This window comes from Schistocerca cancellata, chromosome 6 (genome assembly GCF_023864275.1).
Source record: "Schistocerca cancellata isolate TAMUIC-IGC-003103 chromosome 6, iqSchCanc2.1, whole genome shotgun sequence".
NCBI lineage: Eukaryota > Metazoa > Arthropoda > Insecta > Orthoptera > Acrididae > Schistocerca > Schistocerca cancellata.
The window spans coordinates 725,520,438-725,546,146 of NC_064631.1; the positions used below are offsets into that span (position 1 = coordinate 725,520,438).

Below are 25,709 nucleotides of genomic sequence, written 5' to 3' on the forward strand. Positions count from 1 at the left end.
CTGGCCATGGATTGTGCATGGACTGCAAAAGTGGTTAAGGCAGCTGCTCACTTAATGTGGGAATTCCGGGTTAGAGTCCTTCGTCGTTTCCTTATAGAGCTGATGGTTGTTTGTATTCGGAACTTTAAATACATTTCATTTTCTTCATCTATTTCAGTTCATTATTCTTTTTCTCTTTGTTTTTTGTTAGTACCATTTCATCATTCCTCTGCCCTCTAATGATTCAAATTCATTTCAACAAGTAGGTTGTACCATCTGAATTTCCAACACTGGTGAACTGCTCTATGACTCTGTCAGTTATGTTTGCATTATGGTACGTCTATCAAGTACTTACATACTTTATAAAATTCTCTGTGTGTGTGTGTGTGTGTGTGTGTGTGTGTGTGTGTGTGTGTGTGTGTGTGTGTGTGAGCTATTTATTTGTTTAAATGAATGACAAAATTAAATAAATTTAATAATAGAAACAAATCACAAACAGAACACAGAGTGAGTCAAAATTAACTTTACAGCTTTGGAATGAGATAGAAATTTATTGAGAAAACCTACAGAATCAGTAGACGTGGCTAATGGGAGCACCAGCGTAGTGCACAGATAAAATGGCTACTTTCACTTTCACTGGTGCAGTATATCTGAGTAAGTTTGAAAACTTTATAACTCCACTGATCGATGATGACCAAGACGGGATGGTTTACTGCCAGCAAGATGGTGAACCCCCTCATGTCCTCACGAGAGTTTGGGTTTCCTTGATAACTGATTCCCAGATCAATGGACTGACAGAGAAGCATCAATTGCAAGGCCATCTCTCTCCCTGAACTTTACACCATTGGGCTACTTCCTCTAGGATTTCGTTAAAGACTATGTATAAGGGAGGAACATGTGTATGTTCTTCCCCTATCAAACAATTTTCCAACCTGAAAAATTGAATCTACGCTGCCACTGCACAAGTTATGCCCAATTTGCTGGAATGAATGTGGAGAAAAACTGATTACTGGTGGAATGTTTGCAGCATCACAAATGGTGGCCACACCAAACCGAAATGACACTTGACACTCTTATGCAAAACTTGACGGTGTTTGCTTCAAAAGACACATATTCTGTAAATTATCTCAATAAATTTATTTATGGTCCAAAAGTCGTTGAAGTCTTTTCTGGTTCACCCTGTATTAATACACAGTTATAACTATAGCAAGCACACATGTCACATAAAGGGGGAATAGTGATTGTTAGAAATTAAAATTGCAGAGCAGCTACAAGTCACTATTTAATTTCTGAATTAAGTTTTTTCAGGACAGCCACAAGTTGCACTCAGTGTGTTTTATTGACAGGTTTTGCTCAGTTTAAGAAGAGCACCATCAAACATTCTTGAATATATAGTTTGAAGTACAGTAGTTGTCTGATTACTTTGCAATGTTAAGGACAATCTCTGACAATGGCGATGTAATTAGCCAATTACTGTACTTTAAAGTACAAGATTTCTGGTGATGCTCCTGTTAAACTGAGCAAAACCAGTCACTAAAACAAACTGAGTGCTACTTTTGGCTGTAATGTCACATAAAGGGGGAATAGTGAATATTAGAAATTAAAATTGCAGAATTAAGTTTTTTCAGGACAGCCACAAGTTGCACTCAATATGTTTTATTGACAGGTTTTGCTCAGTTTAAGAAGAGCACCATCAAATATTCTGGAATATATAGTTTGAAGTACAGTAGTTGTCTGATTACTTTGCAATGTTAAGGACAATCTCTGACAATGGCAATGTAATTAGCCAATTACTGTACTTTAAAGTACAAAATTTATGGTGATGCTCCTGTTAAACTGAGCAAAACCAGTCACTAAAACAAACTGAGTGCTACTTGTGGCTGTAATGAAAAAAATGAAAATTTCAACAATTGTCATTTCTCCTGCAGGCAAAGTCTGCTCTTACTTAATATATGAAGATGCTCGCACTGGTTGAGTAAAACATGTCAATAAAGGAATTTACATGAGACTGCTCTACAATTTCAATTATAATACTTTGGACTGAAGTCAGTAACTGTACTAACTACATACAGCCGTTTTAAAATCATATTAAAATGCACACACATCCAGAAATGTAATATGTACTGACATTAGCATAAAATGTGTATGTCAGAAGTAAACATGTGTAGAATGATGTAGCAGCAACCTTTAAAGACTGTTGCATTAATCTACATTGCTTACACAGCATTATAAATAAAAAAGTATAAATCACTGGGATCAATTTGAAGAAAGCTTACATGTTATCTTCTGTGTAAATCTGATGAGATAGTAACAATTCTGTTATTAGTAAAAATTAAATTCCTGAAAACAACAAAAACATGTGAATTAAAATGTCATGAATTAGTTAAAAGTAGGTTCAATTCATATGCTGCATTATACCAGTACCTTATTCAAAGTATGTGTCATATTTTGAAGGATGGCATTTAAGTCATTTAACTTCTCGTGAAAACTGTTCAACTTCTGCTTGAGTTTTTGTGTACTTGGTGCAGACTGTATTAAATTCTTGATATTCTTCAATAGTTTTTCACACCCTCTTGAAAACAAATAAATAAGCCATATAGTATTATCAAAATACAGGACACGAGACTCTTACTAATGCTACAGCTTAATTAGTCTACACACAGATATGTACATCATAATCATGATCAGTCTGTTAACCCTTAAGAACAGCACTTTCTTTAATTTGAGCTTAGAAAATCCTGATACTGCATCCTTACTCGGTGAACAGCTGTCTCAAAGATGTTAAAATCCAACAGTGGATACTCGAAGTGGAGTATCAACAATATAAGGAGAAGGATAGATTGCTACTCACTGTAAAAATGGCATGTCAAGTTGCAGAAAAGCACAATGATAAGATTGTTGCACATTTAGATGTTGGCCAAAGCCTTCATCAGAAAAGGAAAAACACATACACACACACACACACACACACACACACACACACACACACACACATTCATTCATTCTCACAAGCAAGCACACTTCACGCACATATGAATGCCATCTCCAGCAGCTCAGACCAGAATGCAACTGTCATGTGAATGAAGGCAGCAAACTGCAGGGGTCAGGGAAGGGGAAGGGGCACCAGAGTGTGGGTAGAGGGAGAGAAGAGTGCTGACTGGCAAAGTGTGCAGGCACTAGATGGAGGCATTACAAGACTGCTACCAGGAGCAGTGTCAAGAGGCTGCAGTACTCAATGTGTGCTGCCCTTTGTCAACACACCAACCCATCTTCCCACTTCCCTGCTCATCTCCTATTCCACTCCCCCCCCCCCCCCCCCCCCCCTCCCATTCCGACCTACTTACCCCAAGCTTCCCGATAGTGCACCTGATGGCAGTCTTTTCACGCCTCCCCTTCACCTGTACCCTGATATCCATTCCCCTTCCTTGCTCCCTCCAGATTGCTGCTTTCGTTCACGTTACAGATGCATTCCTGTCCAAGTTGCTAGAGATATATGAATATAATAGAGGGAAACATTCCACGTGGGAAAAATATATCTAAAAAGAAAGATGATGAGACTTACCAAACAAAAGTGCTGGCAGGTCGATAGACACAAACAAACACAAACATACACGCAAAATTCAAGCTTTCGCAACCAACGGTTGCCTCATCAGGAAAGAGGGAAGGAGAGGGAAAGACGAAAGGATTTGGGTTTTAAGGGAGAGGGAAAGGAGTCATTCCAATCCCGGGAGCGGAAAGACTTACCTTAGGGGGAAAAAAGGGCGGGTATACACTCGCACACACACACATATCCATCCACACATATACAGACACAAGCAGACATATACAGACGCAAAGAGTTTGGGCAGAGATGTCAGTCGAGGCGGAAGGGCAGAGGCAAAGATGTTGTTGAATGACAGGTGACGTATGAGTGGTGGCAACTTGAAATTAGCAGAGATTGAGGCCTGGAGGATAACGGGAAGAGAGGATATATTGAAGAGCAAGTTCCCATCTCCGGAGTTCGGATAGGTTGGTGTTAGTGGGAAGTATCCAGATAACCCGGACGGTGTAACACTGTGCCAAGAAGTGCTGGCCGTGCATCAAGACATGTTTAGCCACAGGGTGATCCTCATTACCAACAAACACTGTCTGCCTGTGTCCATTCATGCGAATGGACAGTTTGTTGCTGGTCATTCCCACATAGAATGCGTCACAGTGTAGGCAGGTCAGTTGGTACATCACGTGGGTGCTTTCACACGTGGCTCTGCCTTTGATCATGTAGACCTTCCTGGTTACAGGACTGGAGTAGGTGGTGGTGGGAGGGTGCATGGGACAGGTTTTACACCGGGGGCGGTTACAAGGGTCGGAGCAAGAGGGTAGGGAAGGTGATTTGGGGATTTCATAGGGATGAACTAAGAGGTTATGAAGGTTAGGTGGAAGGCGGAAAGACACTCTAGGTGGAGTGGGGAGGATTTCATGAAGGATGGATCTCATTTCAGGGCAGGATTTGAGAAAGTCGTATCCCTGCTGGAGAGCCACATTCAGAATCTGATCCAGTCCCGGAAAGTATCCTGTCACAAGTGGGGCACTTTTGGGGTTCTTCTGTGGGAGCTTCCGGGTTTGTGGAGATGAGGAAGTGGCTCTGGTTATTTGCTTCTGTACCAGGTCGGGAGGGTAGTTGCGGGATGAGAAAGCTGTTTTCAGGTTGTTGGTGTAATGGTTAAGGATTCCGGACTGGAGCAGATTCGTTTGCCACGAAGACCTAGGCTGTAGGGAAGGGACCGTTTGATGTGGAATGGGTGGCAGCTGTCATAATGGAGGTACTGTTGCTTGTTGGTGGGTTTGATGTGGATGGACGTGTGAAGCTGGCCATTGGACAGGTGGAGGTCAACGTCAAGGAAAGTGGCATGGGATTTAGAGTAGGACCAGGTGAATCTGATGGAACCAAAGGAGTTGAGGTTGGAGAGGAAATTCTGGAGTTCTTCTTCACTGTGAGTCCAGATCATGAAAATGTCATCAATAAATCTGTACCAAACTTTGGGTTGGCAGGCCTGGGTAACCAAGAAGGCTTCCTCTAAGCGACCCATGAATATGTTGGCATACAAGGGGGCCATCCTGGTACCCATGGCTGTTCCCTTTAATTGTTGGTATGTCTGGCCTTCGAAAGTGAAGAAGTTGTGTGTCAGGATGAAGCTAGCTAAGGTAATGAGGAAAGAGGTTTTAGGTAGGGTGGCAGGTGATCGGCGTGAAAGGAAGTGCTCCATCGCAGCGAGGCCCTGGACATGCGGAATATTTGTGTATAAGGAGGTGGCATCAATGGTTACAAGGATGGTTTCCGGGGTAACAGACTGGGTAGGGATTCCAGGCATTCGAGAAAGTGGTTGGTGTCTTTGATGAAGGATGGGAGACTGCATGTAATGGGTTGAAGGTGTTGATCTACGTAGGCAGAGATGCGTTCTGTGGGGGCTTGGTAACCAGCTACAATGGGACGGCCGGGATGATTGGGTTTGTGAATTTTAGGAAGAAGGTAGGGGTGCGGGGTGTTGGTGGGGTCAGGAGGTTGATGGAGTCAGGTGAAAGGTTTTGTAGGGGGCCTAAGGTTCTGAGGATTCCTTGAAGCTCCACCTGGACACCAGGAATGGGATTACCTTGGCAAACTTTGTAAGTAGTGTTGTCTGGAAGCTGACCAGTCTCTCAGCCACATACTCCCGACGATCAAGTACCACAGTCGTGAACCCTTGTCCGCCGGAAGAATGACGATGGATTGGTCAGCCTTCAGATCATGGATAGCCTGGGCTTCAGCAGTGGTGATGTTGGGAGTAGGATTAAGGTTTTTTAAGAAGGATTGAGAGGCAAGGCTGGAAGTCAGAAATTCCTGGAAGGTTAGGAGAGGGTGATTTTGAGGAAGAGGGGGTGGGTCCCGCTGTGACGGAGGACGGAACTGTTCCAGGCAGGGGTCAATTTGGATAGTGTCTTGGGGAGTTGGATCATTAGGAGTAGAGCCACTTCCTCATCTCCTCAAACCTGGAACCTCCAATAGAAGAACCCCAAAAGTGCCCCACTTGTGACAGGATACTTTCCGGGACTGGATCAGATTCTGAATGTGGCTCTCCAGCAGGGATACGACTTCCTCAAATCCTGCCCTGAAATGAGATCCATCCTTCATGAAATCCTCCCCACACCACCTAGAGTGTCTTTCCACCGTCCACCTAACCTTCATAACCTCTTAGTTCATCCCTATGAAATCCCCAAATCACCTTCCCTACCCTCTGGCTCCGACCCTTGTAACCGCCCCCGGTTCGCATGAATGGACACAGGCAGACAGTGTTTGTTGGTAATGAGGATCACCCTGTGGCTAAACATGCCTTGGTGCACGGCCAGCACATCTTGGCACAGTGTTACACCGTCCGGGTTATCTGGATACTTCCCACTAACACCGACCTGTCAGAACTCCGGAGATGGGAACTTGCCCTTCAGCATATCCTCTCTTCTCGCTATCCGCCAGGCCTCTATCTCCGCTAATTTCTAATTTCAATTTGCCGCCGCTCATACCTCACCTGTCTTTCAACAACATCTTTGCCTCTGTACTTCCGCCTCGACTGACATCCCTGCCCAAACTCTTTGCCTTTACAAATGTATGCTTGTGCCTGTATATGTGTGGATGGATATGTGTGTGTGTGCGAGTGTATACCTGTTCTTTTTTCCCCCTAAGGTAAGTCTTTCCGCTCCCGGGATTGGAATGACTCCTTACCCTCTCCCTTAAAACCCAAATCCTTTTGTCTTTCCCTCTCCTTCCCTCCTTCCTGACGAGGCAACCGTTGGTTGCGAAAGCTAGAATTTTGTGTGTATGTTTGTGTTTGTTTGTGTGTCTATCGACCTGCCAGCGCTTTTGTTTGGTAAGTCGCATCAACTTTCTTTTTAGATATATTTTTTCCACGTAGAATGTTTCCCTCTATTATATATTATATTCATATCATTAATTTGAACCCAACAATTGCGTTTGTTATTGTCATTGTTACATTTCGAAGTCTTTTCTGTCGTCTTATTTCGTCCTTCTGTTTTTGCCAGTAGTTTCACTTTGTATTCACCTTCTCCTTTTTACCGTATTCCACTATACAATTTAATCCAGCCGATATATACTCAATAATACGTAATAATACGTAACCCACTTCCAAACCATAAACACAAAAAAATTTTTTCCGCTTTCAACACTACCGCTGCTATACAATCCACCATTTCTAGTTCACAAACAGTTCCTTTAAGCTATTAAACAACATTTTCGGCTAGTTTTAATAACTTTTGCTTTATTTCCATTTTCGTTTGTCTAATATCACCAATCATTTTTAGCCGCTTCCCACAGGTTTTAACGTCATTATTTCTTCATCAGACAATTGTTAGCCTCATTTCCATAATCTGCCACCACCAAACCACTCCTTTTAATATATCCTCACGTAGTTTTTTCGAAATTTTCCCAAATTTCTCCACCCTTTAACGTGTTTTGGCGGCAACACAACCACCTAACCTTTATGCACATCGTTATCTACCTACACAAGTTCACCACAGGATCAACATAGCCCAGCTCTAACCAACCATTTTTCGCCTTTTTTCACATCAGATCTCCATTTGATTTCTAGTTCACCTTTATCTCTCCCCATATACTTTTATATTTATTTTCATTTTCATTTCAGCCTCATGTTACACTTTCCACCTTCTAGTATCATGTCACCCTCACAACACCTCCACAACAACCCCATTAAGTTTTATTTACACTCCCTCCGCAAACATGCCTTCGCCCTAGCCAGATTACACTCCCATATTTTATTTTCTCAGGCTTGTCTGACATTTGGCATCACCCCCAAATGCCTCACACTTAAAGATCCCATCTCTGGCTGCAACCCTTCTTTCCATCAGTCCCTATACCAGTTCCAAACTGAACAATCCATTGCCCTCACCCACCTAATCCTTCACTTGCACATCCACTCAGCCAATCAACACACCCGTCAACTCCTATCCTTAATAAAAGTCCTCAATCTTTCCTCTCCACACCGGCTGTTCAGAGCATTCTCCTACAGGCCAACCGCAAATTAGAACAGCATGCCACCCTCCACCTAAAAAAACTATCCAATCTCCTGGTTTCCCACCTCCGGAAAGGCAACTCACTCACCCTTCACAACCTTTCCAGCAAACCTCAACCTCCTCTCATTCCACACAAACCCAGTCTCTACCACCTACTCAATCTCCCACTTCCAGCTCCACTCCCTCCAAAACCTCAAAATTCCAATCAACACTATCTGGAACCACAACACCCAAATTCAGTAGTTAACCTTTCCTCCAAACCTCCCTCCCAATCCGAAACCTCTGTCCTATCCGAAGGCCTCACCTTCAGCCCCACTCGTACTCTCTGCTGGAAATATCACTTTGCCACGAAGAAAAATGATCCCAACCCTACTCTTAATGATCCAACTCCCCAAGACACTATCCAAATTGAACCCTGCCTGGAACAGTTCCGTCCTCAGTCACAGCGGGACCCACCTCCTCTTCCTCAAAATCACCCTCTCCTAACCTTCCAGGAATTTCTGACTTCCAGCCATGCCTCTCAATCCTTCCTAAAAAACCTTAATCCTACTCCCAACATCACCACTGCTTAAGCCCAGGCTATCCGTGATCTAAAGGCTGACCAATCCATCGTCATTCTTCCGGCGGACAAGGGTTCCATGACTGTGGTACTTGATCGTGGGGAGTATGTGGCTGACGGACTGCGTCAGCTTTCAGACAACACTACTTACAAAGTTTGCCAAGGTAATCCCATTCCTGATGTCCAGGCGGAGCTCCAAGGAATCCTCAGAACCTTAGGCCCCCTACAAAACCTTTCACCTGACTCCATCAACCTCCTGACCCCACCAACACCCCGCACCCCTACCTTCTTCCTAAAATTCACAAACCCAATCATCCCGGCCGGTTACAAAGCCCCCACAGAACGCATCTCTGCCTACGTAGATCAACACCTTCAACCCATCACATGCAATCTCCCATCCTTCATCAAAGACACCAACCACTTTCTCGAACGCCTGGAATCCCTACCCAGTCTGTTACCCCGGAAACCATCCTTGTAACCATTGATGCCACCTCCTTATACACAAATATTCCGCATGTCCAGGGCCTCGCTGCGATGGAGCACTTCCTTTCATGCCGATCACCTGCCACCCTACCTAAAACCTCTTTCTTCATTACCTTAGCTAGCTTCATCCTGACACACAACTTCTTCACTTTCGAAGGCCAGACATACCAACAATTAAAGGGAACAGCCATGGGTACCAGGATGGCCCCCTCGTACGCCAACCTATTCATGGGTCGCTTAGAGGAAGCCTTCTTGGTTACCCAGGCCTGCCAACCCAAAGTTTGGTACAGATTTATTGATGACATTTTCATGATCTGGACTCACAGTGAAGAAGAACTCCAGAATTTCCTCTCCAACCTCAACTCCTTTGGTTCCATCAGATTCACCTGGTCCTACTCTAAATCCCATGCCACTTTCCTTGACGTTGACCTCCACCTGTCCAATGGCCGGCTTCACACGTCCGTCCACATCAAACCCACCAACAAGCAACAGTACCTCCATTATGACAGCTGCCACCCATTCCACATCAAACGGTCCCTTCCCTACAACCTAGGTCTTCGTGGCAAACGAATCTGCTCCAGTCCAGAATCCTTGAACCATTACACCAACAACCTGAAAACAGCTTTCGCATCCCGTTACTACCCTCCCGACCTGGTACAGAAGCAAATAACCAGAGCCACTTCCTCGTCTCCTCAAACCCGGAACCTTCCACAGAAGAACCCCAAAAGTGCCCCACTTGTGACAGGATACTTTCCGGGACTGGATCAGATTCTGAATGTGGCTCTCCAGCAGGGATACGACTTCCTCAAATCCTGCCCTGAAATGAGATCCATCCTTCATGAAATCCACCCACTCCACCTAGAGTGTCTTTCCGCCGTCCACCTAACCTTCATAACCTCTTAGTTCATCCCTATGAAATCCCCAAACCACCTTCCCTACCCTCTGGCTCCTACCCTTGTAACCGCCCCCGGTGTAAAACCTGTCCCATGCACCCTCCCACCACCACCTACTCCAGTCCTGTAACCCGGAAGGTGTACACGATCAATTGCAGAGCCACGTGTGAAAGCACCCACGTGATTTACCAACTGACCTGCCTACACCGTGAAGCCTTCTATGTGGGAATGACCAGCAACAAACTGTCCATTCGCATGAATGGACACAAGCAGACAGTGTTTGTTCGTAATGAGGATCACCCTGTGGCTAAACATGTCTTGGTGCACGGCCAGCACATCTTGGCACAGTGTTACACCGTCCGGGTTATCTGGATACTTCCCACTAACACCAACCTGTCAGAACTCTGGAGATGGGAACTTGCCCTTCAGCATATCCTCTCTTCTCGCTATCCGCCAGGCCTCAATCTCCGCTAATTTCTAATTTCAATTTGCCGCCGCTTATACCTCACCTGTCTTTCAACAACATCTTTGCCTCTGTACTTCCGCGTCGACTGACATCCCTGCCCAAACTCTTTGCCTTTACAAATGTCTGCTTGTGCCTGTATATGTGTAGATGGATATGTGTGTGTGCGAGTGTATACCTGTCCTTTTTTCCCCCTAAGGTAAGTCTTTCTGCTCCCGGGATTGGAATGACTCCTTACCCTCTCCCTTAAAACCCAAATTTTTTCGTCTTTCCCTCTCCTTCCCTCCTTCCTGACGAGGCAACCGTTGGTTGCGAAGGCTAGAATTTTGTGTGTATGTTTGTGTTTGTTTGTGTGTCTCTCGACCTGCTAGCGCTTTTGTTTGGTAAGTCTCATCATCTTTCTTTTTAGATATATTTTTTCCACGTGGAATGTTTCCTTCTATATATATATATATATATATATATATATATATATCTGCTCAAACTCTTTGCCTTTACAAATGTCTGCTTGTGTCTTGTATGTATGGATGGATATGTGTGTGTGTGCGAGTGTATACCTGTCCTTTTTTCCCCCTAAGGTAAGTCTTTCCGCTCCCGGGATTGGAATGACTCCTTACCCTCTCCCTTAAAACCCATATCCTTTCGTCTTTCCCTCTCCTTCCCTCTTTCCTGATGAGGCAACAGTTTGTTGCGAAAGCTTGAGTTTTGTGTGTGTGTTTGTGTTTATTTGTGTGTCTATCGACCTGCCAGCGCTTTTGTTGGGTAAGTCTCATCATCTTTCTTGTTAAATATATATATATATATATATATATATATATATATATATATATATATATATATATATAATAGAGGGAAACATTCCATGCGGGAAATATATATGTCTGCTTGTGTCCGTATATGTGGGGATGGATATGTGTGTGTGTGCGCGCGAGTGTATACCCGTCCTTTTTTCCCCCTAAGGTAAGTCTTTCCGCTCCCGGGACTGGAATGACTCCTTACCCTCTCCCTTAAAACCCACATCCTTTCGTCTTTCCCTCTCCTTCCCTCTTTCCTGATGAGGCAACAGTTTGTTGCGAAAGCTTGAATTTTGTGTGTATGTTTGTGTTCGTATGTGTGTCTGTCGACCTGCCAGCACTTTCATTTGGTAAGTCACATCATCTTTGTTTTTAGGTATATTTTTCCCTCGTGGAATGTTTCCTTCTATTATAACATAATAGAAGGAAACATTCCACGAAGGAAAAAATATACCTAAAAACAAAGATGATGTGACTTACCAAATGAAAGTGCTGGCAGGTCGACAGACACACAAACGAACACAAACATACACACAAAATTCAAGCTTTCGCAACAAACTGTTGCCTCATCAGGAAAGAGGGAAGGAGAGGGAAAGACGAAAGGATGTGGGTTTTAAGGGAGAGGGTAAGGAGTCATTCCAGTCCCGGGAGCGGAAAGACTTACCTTAGGGGGAAAAAAGGACGGGTATACACTCGCACACACACACACACACACACATATCCATCCACACATATATATATATCTCTCTCTGTGTGTGTGTGTGTGTGTGTGTGTGTGTGTGTGCGCGTGCTCCTTTTTCTGAAGAAGGGTTGATTTCGTTGTGCCTTTCTGCAACTCAACATGTTATCTTTTCCTGATATTGATGGTAAAAGATAAGTTGTCCCAGTGGCAGATACATATGGGGGCGCATGGCCGCCCTTGCAGTGCCGCCCACATTGCCACCAGCGCCGCCCCTGCCAGTCAGCTCGCATGCTATTCGTTCATTTCCTTCGTCAGTCAACTCAACTGAATCGAGTTATTGAGTAGTTGTACTTTCCTACGTAGCAAGCATGTCCACGTCCTCGTATTTTATATGTTTCTGTCTGGCACATAGATAGCTAACACATTCCTACGAGGAAAGTCATGCCCATTCTAGTGATCTCGATACATTGTTCTGTCTGGCATTTGTTCGAGAAAAGCTTTGAATATTCTACTGTTTCCTTGTATAGAGAATCTTCAATACATAGTGTTATAAATGTGAACTATTTTTGCCGAATAGGAAGCTAGTTTTTTTATTAACGTAAAAGTAAAGGTAGCTCAAGATATCTTTAGTGCCCCCTCCTTGAGGTGTTTCTGTATATGCCACTGCCTCAACCGGAAAGCTGGTTGGAAACTGCAATCCTTACCAAGCATGGTCCTATGGGGGGTGGTATGCCATTGCTTTCCCATGACAATTCAACTGACGTACTCAGCCAATTAAGTGTAACCCACAATTTAATCACATATTTCAAACTGCAGTGTATCTTGGCACTTTACACACACACACACACACACACACACACACACACACACACACCAGTGGTGAAAGACACATTAAGTAACAGAAAAAAAGGAATGATTCCTTGAACCAAATTTAAATGACACATGGGAAGCATGAAACTTCCAAACAAACCTGAGGAACAGTGAGTAATTAAAAACATAATTAATATAAGAATAAAACTTTTGGGTATTTGTATGATTTCCAATCACAATATTTTATTGTTAGACTCAACAAAACCTTCACAATTTACTTACGTAACTCTTGATCACATCTATTTCTGCATATTCACAACTCGAAATTTAGTACTATACATAAATGTGAAAAGCTATGCATATTTTACCGCCGCACATGAATACACCTTTCCATTCTCTAAACCAATCCCTAAACCAGTTCTCCCAAGTTTCTGCACGAAATATGGCACACTCGTTGACCCAAGCCCTCAGGAGGTCCTCATCACTCGAAAGTTGCACTCCTTTCAGCTTCATCTTCACATGCAGGAACAGTGAAAAGTCACAAGGAACAAAGTCTGGACTGTAAGGAGGGTACTCAAGAAGTTTCAGACCTGTATTCCACAAATAATCAGTGCATGATTTGATGCAGCGAGCTGCACCGTTGTCGTGATGGAGGAACCAAGTGTCCATTCTTGACTTCGGTCAGAGGTTCAAAGATTGGATGACTTTGGGCGGGCACTGCTCAGTGTACCACTTAGTTATGACTAGAGACCGGACTGTATGCATCATGAAAACCTTAAAATATGCATGCAAAATGCTTAAAACAGTATGAAAAGTGTCAAAATATGCAAGATAAAATAATAAAAAAAAAAAAAATGTGATAGTTACTGCATGCATTATACCTCAAAGTCGAACCTGTGCATATCAGTTACGAGGAAGAGCGCTGGCCACAAAAAATTGGTACATTTGGAATGCTGATATCATTTTCTGAATACTTTCTAACAAAGAGATAGAGGGGCTGGCCAGTACTTACCTCAGCTCAGTACAGCTGATAGATACACAAAACAGAACAGAAAATTTACTTTCCTAGCTTTCTGAAATTTGTTCCTTCATCAGGGAGGAGAGAGGGGAAAAAAGGGAAGAAGGGAAAGTGGATTCAGTTACTCACAATCCAGGTTATGAAGCAACAGGGAAAGGTAAACAGGGAGGGTAGTAAGGATGGAGGCATGGTCGTCAGAGGGAAGCCAAAGATATTCTACTGTAAGTACTATGCCAGGTTCAAACCAAAGAGGATGCATACAGAAGTAAAGAGCTATATAGTATAAACACAACTATGTAGGAAGAAAAGATGCGTGAATGGCTAAAGAAGAGAGGGAAAAAGGAGAAGCCTGAAGAGTAAATGGGAGTGAGGTTGGTTAACGTAGGTTCAGTCCAGGGGGATGGCAGGATGAAAGGATGTGTTGGAGTGCAAGTTCCCATCTCCACATTTCCGAGGGGCTGGTGTTGGGTGGGAGAAGCCAAATGGCACATATGGTGTAGCAGGTTCCTACGTCTCTAGAATTATGCTGGAGGGCATGCTCTGCTACTGGGTATTGGACATCTCCTAGGCGGACAGTTCGTCTGTGCCCATTCATGCCCTCAGCCAGTTTAGTTGTCATCATACCGATGTAAAAGGCTGTGCAGTGCAGGCATGTCAGCTGATAAATGACATGTGTTGTTTCACATGTGGCCCTGTCTTGAATTGTGTATGTTTTACCAGTAGTGGAGCTGGAGTAGGTGGTTGTGGGGGGATGCATGGGGCAGGTTTTGCAGCGGGGTCGGTTACAGGGGTAGGAACCGCTGGGTAGAGAAGGTGGTCTGGGAGTATTGTAGGGTTTGACAAGGCTGTTACGGAGGTTAGGGGGGCGACGAAAGGCAACTCTGGGTGGTGTGGGGAGAATATTGTCAAGGGATGATCCCATTTCAGGGCTTGACTTGAGAAAGTCATATCCCTGGTGGAGTAATTTGTTCATGTATTCGAGGTCAGGATAATATTGGGTAACAAGGGGGATGCTTCTGTGTGGTCTGGATGTAGGAACATTGTTGCTGGACGGGGAGATCTGTTTGTGGACAAGGTCTGCAGGATAGTTGTGGTAGAGGAAAGCACTGGTCAGGTTATTGGTGTAATTGTTGAGGGATTCATCACTGGAGCAGATATATATGCCACGAATACTTAGGCTGTAGGGAAGGGAGTGTTTGATGTGGAATGGATGGCAGCTGTCAAAGTGAAGGTACTGTTGTTTGTTCGTGGGTTTGGTGTGGACAGAGGTGTGGATGTGAGCTTCACCAAGATGAAGGTCAACATCCAGGAAGGTGGCATGGGTTTTGGAGAAGGACCAGGTGAAATTCAGATTCGAAAATGAGTTGAGGTTATTGAGGAAATTAAGGAGTGTTTCTTCACCATGAGTCCAGACCACAAAGATGTCATCTATAAACCTATACCAGGCCAGAGGAAGCAGCTGTTGAGTCTTCAGGAAAGCCTCCTCCATGTGGCCCATGAAGAGGTTGGCATAGGACGGAGCCATCCTGGTTCCCATGGCTGTTCCCATGATTTTTGTTTGTAGGTCTGGCCTTCAAAAGTGAAGTAATTATGGGTGAGGATGAAGTTGGTAAGTGTGATAAGGAATGAGGTTTACGGAAGATCTTCGGGTGGGAGAGGTAGTGTTCAAGGGCAGAGAGACCATGGGTATGTGGGATGTTTGTGTAAAGGGATGTAGCATCTATGGTGACAAGAAAGGTTTCATAGCTAACCCTGCTAGTGAATGACTGCACCCACAGACTTGGCACAGTGTCTACAATGCAGGTATGAAGTATTCTCAGAACACAGCAACAATCAGCATCTTGTGATATATTGTTGCACTGCATTGCAAAACCTTCCTCATACCCTTTGTATGATTTCCTCAAGGAAAAGGCAAATTGCCATTTCCATTATTTCTTCCTTTTTTAATACTGTACGGACCAAGAATTATTTTTGGGCACTTAACATATCTATTACCTTTGCCAGGACTCTATTTGTATGAAAAATACACAGTTCCTGTGTGGTTCAATCTTCATGTTAAAATGAAGAGGTACCAGATACAAATGATTTATGCATATTAAACCACAGTAATGTCCAAACTGACCTTTAGATTTATGATAGCTTTACTTTATGACAAGAAAAAAAAATTGTGAACATGCCTCTGAGATAAGAAATTGAATGTCCCCACCCAGTCTAACAAAGCTGGAAACTTTTGTGTCTTAACTGTAGAGGCAGTAACAGTAAAAAGTATTTTGTGTCATTTAATGCAGCACCTTTATGAAGGTCATTATACGTCTTCCAATGCACCAAGGAGGGAAAAAAGAAATACTGCAGAGCTGATGTATGCCATGTCAGAATACTGTTTACATGTATGTTTATATATACAGGCTGTTACAAAAAGGTACGGCCAAACTTTCAGGAAACATTCCTCACACACAAAGAAAGAAAATATGTTATGTGGACATGTGTCCGGAAACGCTTACTTTCCATGTTAGAGCTCATTTTATTACTTCTCTTCAAATCATATTAATCATGAAGTAGAAACACACAGCAACAGAACGTACCAGCGTGACTTCAAACACTTTGTTACAGGAAATGTTCAAAATGTCCTCCGTTAGCGAGGATACATGCATCCACCCTCCGTCGCATGGAATCCCTGATGCGCTGATGCAGTCCTGGAGAATGGCGTATTGTATCACAGCCGTCCACAATACGAGCACGAAGAGTCTGTACATTTGGTACCGGGGTTGCGTAGACAAGAGCTTTCAAATGCCCCCATAAATGAAAGTCAAGAGGGTTGAGGTCAGGGGAGCGTGGAGGCCATGGAATTGGTCCGTCTCTACCAATCCATCGGTCACCGAATCTGTTGTTGAGAAGCATACGAACACTTCGACTGAAATGTGCAGGGGCTCCATCGTGCATGAACCACATGTGTCGTACTTGTAAAGGCACATGTTCTAGCAGCACAGGTATCCCGTATGAAATCATGATAACGTGCTCCATTGAGCGTAGGTGGAAGAACATGGGGTCCAATCAAGACACCATCAACAATGCCTGCCCAAACGTTCACAGAAAATCTGTGTTGATGACGTGATTGCACAATTGTGTGCGGATTCTCGTCAGCCCACACATGTTGATTGTGAAAATTTACAATTTGATCACGTTGGAATGAAGCCTCATCCGTAAAGAGAACATTTGCACTGAAATGAGGATTGACACATTGTTGGATGAACCATTCGCAGAAGTGTACCCGTGGAGGTCAATCAGCTGCTGATAGTGCCTGCACACACTGTACATGGTACGGAAACAACTGGTTCTCCCGTAGCACTCTCCATACAGTGACGTGGTCAACGTTACCTTGTACAGCAGCAACTTCTCTGACGCTGACATTAGGGTTATCGTCAACTGTACGACGAATTGCAGGTGCCCTTGTCGTTAGAGGTCTTCCCCAGTCGCGAGTCATAGGCTGGAATGCTCCGTGCTCCCTAAGACGCCGATCAATTGCTTCAAACGTCTTCCTGTCGGGACACCTTCGTTCTGGAAATGTGTCTCGATACAAACGTACTGCGCCACGGCTATTGCCCCGTGATAATCCATACATCAAATGGGCATCTGCTAACTCCGCATTTGTAAACATTGCACTGACTGCAAAACCACATTCGTGATGAACACTAACCTGTTGATGCTATGTACTGATGTGCTTGATGCTAGTACTGTAGAGCAATGAGTCGCATGTCAACACCAGCACCAAAGTCAACATTACCTTCCTTCAATTGGGCCAACTGGCGGTGAATCGAGGAAGTACAGTACATACTGACGAAACTAAAATGAGTTCTAACATGGAAATTAAGCGTTTCCGGACACATGTCCACATAACATCTTTTCTTTATTTGTGTGTGAGGAATGTTTCCTGAAAGTTTGGCCGTACCTTTTTGTAACACCCTGTATATGCATAAGAATATCTATAAGTTTTGAGATATTAACTGAAATTCCTGCGTGCAGCAGAAGCAGCTTTCTTATTCATTAGTGAACTTTTTGACGTCACTTAGTAATATGACATCTGAGGAAAGTTATTTATAAAATTTTTGAAAGGCAGTCACAGCAACTAATTCTGAAGACCAAAGACAATCACTAAATGTGTCAGGTTTTTACAAGATGTGGTCTTAAACTGGAATGGACTTTTTTAAAAATGCTTGTGGTTGGACTGTCCTATGAACAAGCCTTTTGATGCAGTGGAACAACATCCCATACAAGATCGCATTTAGCTGCTTCTCCTGATTTCTTTCAGAATGTCAATCCACAGCTACTATCCTGTTATCTTAAGTGTAATTGTGAATGAGTCTACTTGTAATTTAAAAAAAAAAATGCCAATTCCTTTCAAATTTTACGGTTAAGAGTTTAGACCTATCACACATAATAAACAGAGTAAATACTAGGGGCATAAACTCATACCAACTGTATGGTGTCATAAGTTTTAGAATACACCACTAAATCAGTGCAGAGGGATCAATAACATGCTCACATGAAATATGGCAGCACAAACAGTGCACAAGATGCACCAAGAGGCCTGAAGCAATAGCTAGAGGAAGTGGAGAAACAATTCCTAGTCAGAAGCCAAAATGAAGCGTTAATTTTAACGCTTCATTTTGGCTTCTGACTGTGTGAGAAAGGAAATTTGGACATTGTATACTTCTGTTATAGTGAAGTAACTAGTTCAGAAATGTGTGCAAAGTAAATACTCTACAAAGTAACATAACACTTCAATTTCAGTAACTGTCCAGAGGCTGTGAAGGAACCAAATTCCCTGCCACATCCATACTTTGAGAGGAGGTATTCACTTATCATAGAGTGAAAAGCACTGTTGTGTTTGGAAGTAATGGCAGAAATGCTGCAGCACATTGAAGCTGTAAGTCAATCAATGAAACATCCCCAAGGCAGATACTAGGGCTTGAGTTCTATTCCAGCATATCATATTAACTTGTCACACACAAACAATGTACACTGCTATTGGCTGATTGGCTCTTTCAACAAGAGCTATATCAAGCATACCCTTTGTGTGCAAATTTTTTGTTGTTGTTGATTTAAGACTAGGCACATAAAACACAAAGGACAAGTGTGCAGATAATACCATATGCTAACAAATTTTCTGTTTTCCCTCTGCTTTCACCACCTCCATACATAAAATAATCATCGCTTCTCCACCTTCATCTGTCTCTGTGGTCCTTCTGAGGATATAAAGCCTGTATTTTTATTACTTGCAAATTTATACCTTCATCTTGAACTATTAAATAATATAAACAAATGTCTATGTTTGATTAAAAACTTCTCAGTGCATACAAATTGTTCTAATACTGAAATTTAATTGACAGAGTCTGTACTATTTACTAATCTAGCACTTACTTCCAGATCAAATACTCACCTAAGTATATTAAGTGCATTTTGTCCTCTCTTTCCTAGGTCATTTTTCCTTATCTTATCAAGTAATATGTGAGATTCTTGAAGTGCTAGATCAATATTTACTGCTGTCCCATCTTTACCAAAATTCTGCAGCTTCTTAATTATATCTGAAAGAAAATAAATGACAAACTACATTGTTTAATCACGACTTGGATGCTGTAGCTGAAGCAATTAATAGATGTTAATGAATCTGTATTTATGAATATGCTTCTTGTTCTTCATATTACACCCATGGCTGAACTGGGGCACATTACAGTATTTCCAGTATAACGCATAAATCAAAAGTCTGGTCAGAGTAAATAACAGTTAAATGGAAAGTGATACACAATGGAGAAATGCATAAATGATACCTGCCACCATCTTGGATGCAACTCTGCAATATCATAATGTCAAAAGTTTGCACACTGCATTACTTTAGGCCAGATTTTTACACAGAATGTAATACTAAAGCATGTTTTTCCATAGTTGGAACAATTTTTGTGTATTGTATATTTGAAATTTCCACTATGCTTCAAAATCTGCAAATGTTCTTGTCCTATGCCACAGATATGTTGTTACATATCTGTGGCATAAATCTGCAAATATTCAACATTCTTGTCCTCAGAAAGTTTGTTGTTACACTTTTATGTTCTATGATCTTTACGTTATATGTAACTGCATTTAATTTTACAAATCAGTGGGAAAATCAACATTAGCTTGTTAAAAAATATTTCAAGTAAGGGGTGAAGCTTTTCAGGTACCCCCAAACCATAAAGGAATTTAACAAGTGGAAACTAGATAGACCACAAAGACAGTGATTCAGAAATTTCATACCACTGACAGAATACAGTATGAAGTATAAAGTGTCTATGAACTGGGTAGTATGTGGAAGTGATGTGCCCAAAAACATGCTATTGTTGCTTCCACAAGCCTGCAACAGAAGTTAGTTCAAGCACTTTAGCCCATTTAAGGTAATTTGTCACACATACAGTAAATGCAGTAACCACCAACCGCATTAAATTTGACTGAGTTGTCACCATGATACAATTTACTAGTCATTAGGTGTGAGAATTTATATGGACCTTCAGTAATAATTCTACAATAGATATGATAAAGTGATCAAGTTGCAATTAAATAATACTAGGTTATTAAATATAGTAAAAATTAGTGCTGAGTCAGAGCTCAAACATGGACAACTAAAGTACTGTGGTGGAGTTCCTTCACTTTCTTCGGTGTAGCAAGTTGTTGTTGTTGTGGTCTTCAGTCCTGAGACTGGTTTGATGCAGCTCTCCATGCTACTCTATCCTGTGCAAGCTGCTTCATCTCCCAGTACCTACTGCAACCTACATCCTTCTGAATCTGCTTAGTGTATTCATCTCTTGGTCTCCCTCTACGATTTTTACCCTCCACGCTGCCCTCCAATACTAAATTGGTGATCCCTTGATGCCTCAGAACATGTCCTACCAACCGATCCCTTCTTCTGGTCAAGTTGTGCCACAAACTTCTCTTCTCCCCAATCCTATTCAATACTTCCTCATTAGTTATGTGATCTACCCATCTAATCTTCAGCATTCTTCTGTAGCACCACATTTCGAAAGCTTCTATTCTCTTCTTGTCCAAACTATTTATCGTCCATGTTTCACTTCTATACATGGCTACACTCCATACAAGTACTTTCAGGAACGACTTCCTCACACTTAAATCTATACTCGATGTTAATAAATATCTAGTAGGTGTGGGCTTCGTATCTATCTTGGCCACAATAATGCGTTCACTATGCTGTTTGTAGTAGCTTACCCACATTCCTATTTTCCTATTCAGTATTAAATGTACTCCTGCATTACCCCTATTTGATTTTGTGTTTATAACCCTGTAGTCACCTGACCAGAAGTCTTGTTCCTCCTGCCACCGAACTTCACTAATTCCCACTATATCTAACTTTAACCTATCCATTTCCCTTTTTAAATTTTCTAACCTACCTGCCCGATTAAGGGATCTGACATTCCACACTCCGATCTGTAGAACGCCAGTTTTCTTTCTCCTGATAACGACATCCTCTTGAGTAGTTCCCACCCGGAGATCCGAATGGGGGACTATTTTACCTCCAGAATATTTTACCCAAGAGGACGCCATCATCATTTAATCATACAGTAAAGCTGCATGCCCTCGGGAAAAATTACGACCGTAGTTTCCCCTTGCTTTCAGCCGTTCGCAGTACCAGCACAGCAAGGCCGTTTTGGTTATTGTTACAAGGCCAGATCAGTCAATCATCCAGATTGTTGCCCTTGCAACTACTGAAAAGGCTGCTGCCCCTCTTCAGGAACCACACGTTTGTCTGGCCTCTCAACAGATACCCCTCCGTTGTGGTTGTACCTACGGTACGGCTATCTGTATCGCTGAGGCACGCAAGCCTCCCCACCAACGGCAAGGTCCATGGTTCATGGGGGGCTGTAGCAAGTTACGTGTGTTTATTTGCTGTGTGGCAGACTGTGATAGCTGCTTTGCACTCTATAATGTCAAGATTGTCTTTCTGTGGATGATTAATGAAAAGAAAAAAGGGAAGAGGGTAAAATAAAATAGTAATATATAGAAATTCTGCTTGAATGCCACCTCAAAGGTGCCCATATTAACATCCCCACAAAACAATGTAGTGTAACATCTCTGCACAAGACCCTGAAGTAAAGTCTGGAATTTAATTCATGACACTGGAGCACAGTATGATGATCTGGAACAGTATGCCATCTTTCCAGCACTTGAAAAACTTACAGCAGGTGCAAATTTCTTCGCAAGTTAGCAGCCACAGTTCTAGAATGCTTTAACAGCCTTGCAGTCAGTTATTTGCTTAAGGCCATTAAAACTGCAACACAAGGAAAGATAGCAAATAACAAAATTTTACTTCTTAAGTGTATACAGTATAGTAGGAAGGATATATTATTAAATTTATACTGGATTTCAGCACATACAAAGTGCAAAATTTAGTACACTGAGCTACCAGCTCCGGCAGCAGCCATGGCACTAACCTAGTTGGACAGCGAGTCAAACTGTGCTTCAATGACAGATGCAGGTATGTCACCCCATGCTGCTTGATGGTGATCTGTGCAGTTTAACAACAGTAGCCCAACTCAGAATCTCCAAATTCTGATACAGTCATAATGACACTGTATGCAGGGAGACTTGGAAATAACTGCTAGGGCACTTGTTTGAAGTGCTGGGCCAAGAATAAGAGTTCTGTATCAGAGTTTCCTCTTGGGAAACAATGTCACCCCTTAGTAAACCATAGTGGTTATCCATAAAACAGTGTGAAACTACTCTATCCCTGGTCTCGCAACCTCAGGATAATGGGCATTTTGAAGCAGTGCAAGATGTGGGACAGAGACAATGCACTAGTGTCCTTTATGACTGATCATCAAGCATAGTGAAAGAAGTGATACCAGCTGAGAAGTAATGTATTTGTAGGATCAATGATCAAGAATTCGGGGGAAACTAGGTATACTGGGCTAAGACCTGGGAAGTCTAAGGGAATGTGGCCACGACAGAGGGCAGGTCTGGCCAAGTACATTCAGCAGCCTTCACTTACATGCAGTGCCCACTGGACAAATACCATTACCGAGCCCAACAAGGCAATGGTGCAGTGCGACTTGGTCAAAGTGGTACACCTATACACTGGTTCCCAGTGGACACTGGTCACAAGTGCAATTAAGGTCAATGGCTAAGAGTGCTCCTACAACTGGGCATAGCTTTTTCTTACACTAGTAACAACTGGCAGTGTGTAATGCTGGTGGCAGATACATAGTAGTGACTCTATTTCAACTACCAAAAGTATATGTTGTGGGTACCAGTGTAACGTAGCAAGTTATTACGAGATGACATTCGTTGCAGTAAGGCACACAGCACAGTGGCTGCACGATGGCTATGTTTTTTTTCCTTCGCTTTGCTAACAGTACAGCTGATGCTGCCTGCCGTGAGAACTGCACAGCGTAACATTCAGTCGATATGAAGTTCATACCCTCCATGAATCTACATAATCCATATTAGTTATTATCCGATTTTGTTCGCATTTGGTACACAGCCTTTTGTTATTAATGGAATGATGCTGTCAAAATTTCAGATTTTTATTTATTACAGTTCTGGAGATAAAGAGAATTACCTAAAACTTCTAAAACCTATGATTGTTTTTTTAAAACCAAGTTAGGAACAATAACAGAGTAACTTTCATTATCATTTGAAGCCATTCCAAAGTTATCAGTGCATAAAAATCAATTAATTAGAATTTCATTTTTAAAACTTTAGTCACTGTGCATTACGTAACACAAAAATCGGTCAAAATTATTATTTGATTATATTTTGCAGTGTGCGTGCATGAGAATGATTGAGAGAGCGTTTGTGGGACACACATTAAAATTTAATATTTCATTTTATGTAAAACGTTGTACAAACGAACCGTGCGAAAGTTATGTTGCAACTACAATTCAGGAGACGTACGTTGTTGTGTGCTTGCTTTTTTATAAAAGTAGCCAGAATGAAAGTTAGAGGTGGAATAAGTTTATTTATCAATCTGAAGAAAATTTTACACTTTGTTTACTTTGATTAAACAAAATACAAGAAATTGAAGTTTTACTGATATTAATTACCATCAAATTAGTGATTGGCTAAGGCAAGATTTGCTGTGAGAATGATCTGGAAGGAACATTCTGATCGGTCATTTAGATCAATAGCCAATCAGAATTAAGCTGTTCCTCCACAAAAAGAGGAGTGGGCATATAGGAGAGTACCTCGAGAGGAGTAACGTGCTAGCCGGTCTACAGATAACACGCTGTTAAATTGCCCCTTAAAATACTCTGTAAGATGAGGAAATAGTGAGCTAATTTCGGTTCGAACATATCGTGACTGAAGTGACTGGAGTTACGAACTTTTTAAATAATATTTGGTGTTTCTAAATTAAATAGTTTGAGATATATGGGTGTGTGAACTTTTTGATCATAGTAACAACTCCGCATGGCATGTTTTGTGTTCCGTACAAATATTTTGGAGAGCACCTCCTACGAAGAAGACCACTGAAATGACTTAATCTTTAACTTGCGAATAGTTGTGGGTCTGCGACTGGTAGAACGTGAAAATTAGTTGGGTCGGACTTACTAAAATTCTGGCTGCTTTTTGAGTGAATATTTGTTAGACAGACAGTGAACTTTGAATGATAATGTGTTACCATATTAAATACAGACTTGATATCCATTTCATGTGTTTCAGTATGAATAAAAAGCAGAGTTAATCTAATTTTAATCGCTTCTCTGCACATAAACTGAAGGTCCCGAACGTCCGATTTTTTAATCATGAACTTTCAGGAGCTGACTTTCAACTAGAGTAATACAGCCTGTGTGTGGTAGGTATTAGGTGGTGGCTTCATCAATACTGCTTTACATTGCCCAGCACGTATCTGCTACGGCAGAATGAAGGGGACATTGGCAAGAATCCTATCGAGGTAGGTGGACTGAACAATAGCGTTAACAAAAACGGACGACCAATCCCGCCCCGCCGCACCAGGTGCGCTTTGTAGCTGAGGCAGAAATGGAGGCTCCAGTATGCTTATCAATTCGTACACAGAACAAAGACTCTGGAAGGAAGACATGGTGCCATTCCTGTGTCCAGAGTTGTCATTGGGACCACCACTGCCAGTGTACCTCTTTCTCTTGCTGTATCAAAGGAAGTTAGAATAAGTTTCCATGTTTATAGTCTGTAGTGTTCCTGACTTCTTCACACTATCCTTGTAAATACTTGTCTTGTAGCAAACAAGTGCATTTATTGACTCAGGGTATGTGGTGGAGCTGTACAATACTGTACGGCTGAGCAAACAAAATGTTTGTCCTCTTGGCAACTAACTGTGCAGAGCTACTCAGATCCTGTCTGGTGTTGAGTATGATTCTCATGTAGCCATCAATTCCATATTATAATCCAATTCACAAACAAAAGCGATTCGTGCAGGTCAAGGCGTGGACGGAAGTTGCATTGTTAACAGTTCCAAGCGACATTTGCGATACATGCATGCACATGCTTTGTGCTTGAACAAAGCATGAATCTCGCAAATTATGTTTCTTGCTTTCTTCTGCAGGATTTGTCACTTACCACCACCATAATAAGTGATGAAAACTTGTAACAAATGGAATAAAAAATCACTAAATAATTTGCTAAGATCAAGCCTAATGCTTGCATTGGCTGCAAAACTCACAACAGATTGTCCAGAACAACACTGAAGACTCACTGGCTGTCAGAGAATGTGTGATATAGGTGTGCAGAACAAGCCTAAACTCATCCGCCTTGTTTATTACTTCGGGTATAGCATGACAGGTCATGGGATCTTGAGCAATATGAGCAGCAATACTGTGAAATGATGAATCATAATCTCAATAGCCCATGATCCTGTTCCTGTCAAATTCTAACATGCTGGTAGCCATTTCTCATATAGTCTCAATAGCCCATGATCCCGTTATTGTCAAATTCCGACATGCAGCTAGTTACTTCTCC

General features: G+C 42.3%; 1 protein-coding gene across 1 annotated transcript in view; it reads right to left on the reverse strand.

Moving 5' to 3' along the window:
* LOC126088492 (laminin subunit alpha-1) overlaps positions 1 to 25,709 on the reverse strand; it is a 717,591-nt gene that overhangs the window by 163,112 nt on the left and 528,770 nt on the right. The window contains exons 25-26 of the mRNA XM_049906633.1: positions 19,174 to 19,318; positions 2,404 to 2,551 (exon numbers count right to left, since the gene is read on the reverse strand). Of these exons, the coding sequence (XP_049762590.1) occupies positions 2,404 to 2,551; positions 19,174 to 19,318 (293 nt within the window). The remainder of the gene's footprint in view (positions 1 to 2,403; positions 2,552 to 19,173; positions 19,319 to 25,709) is intronic.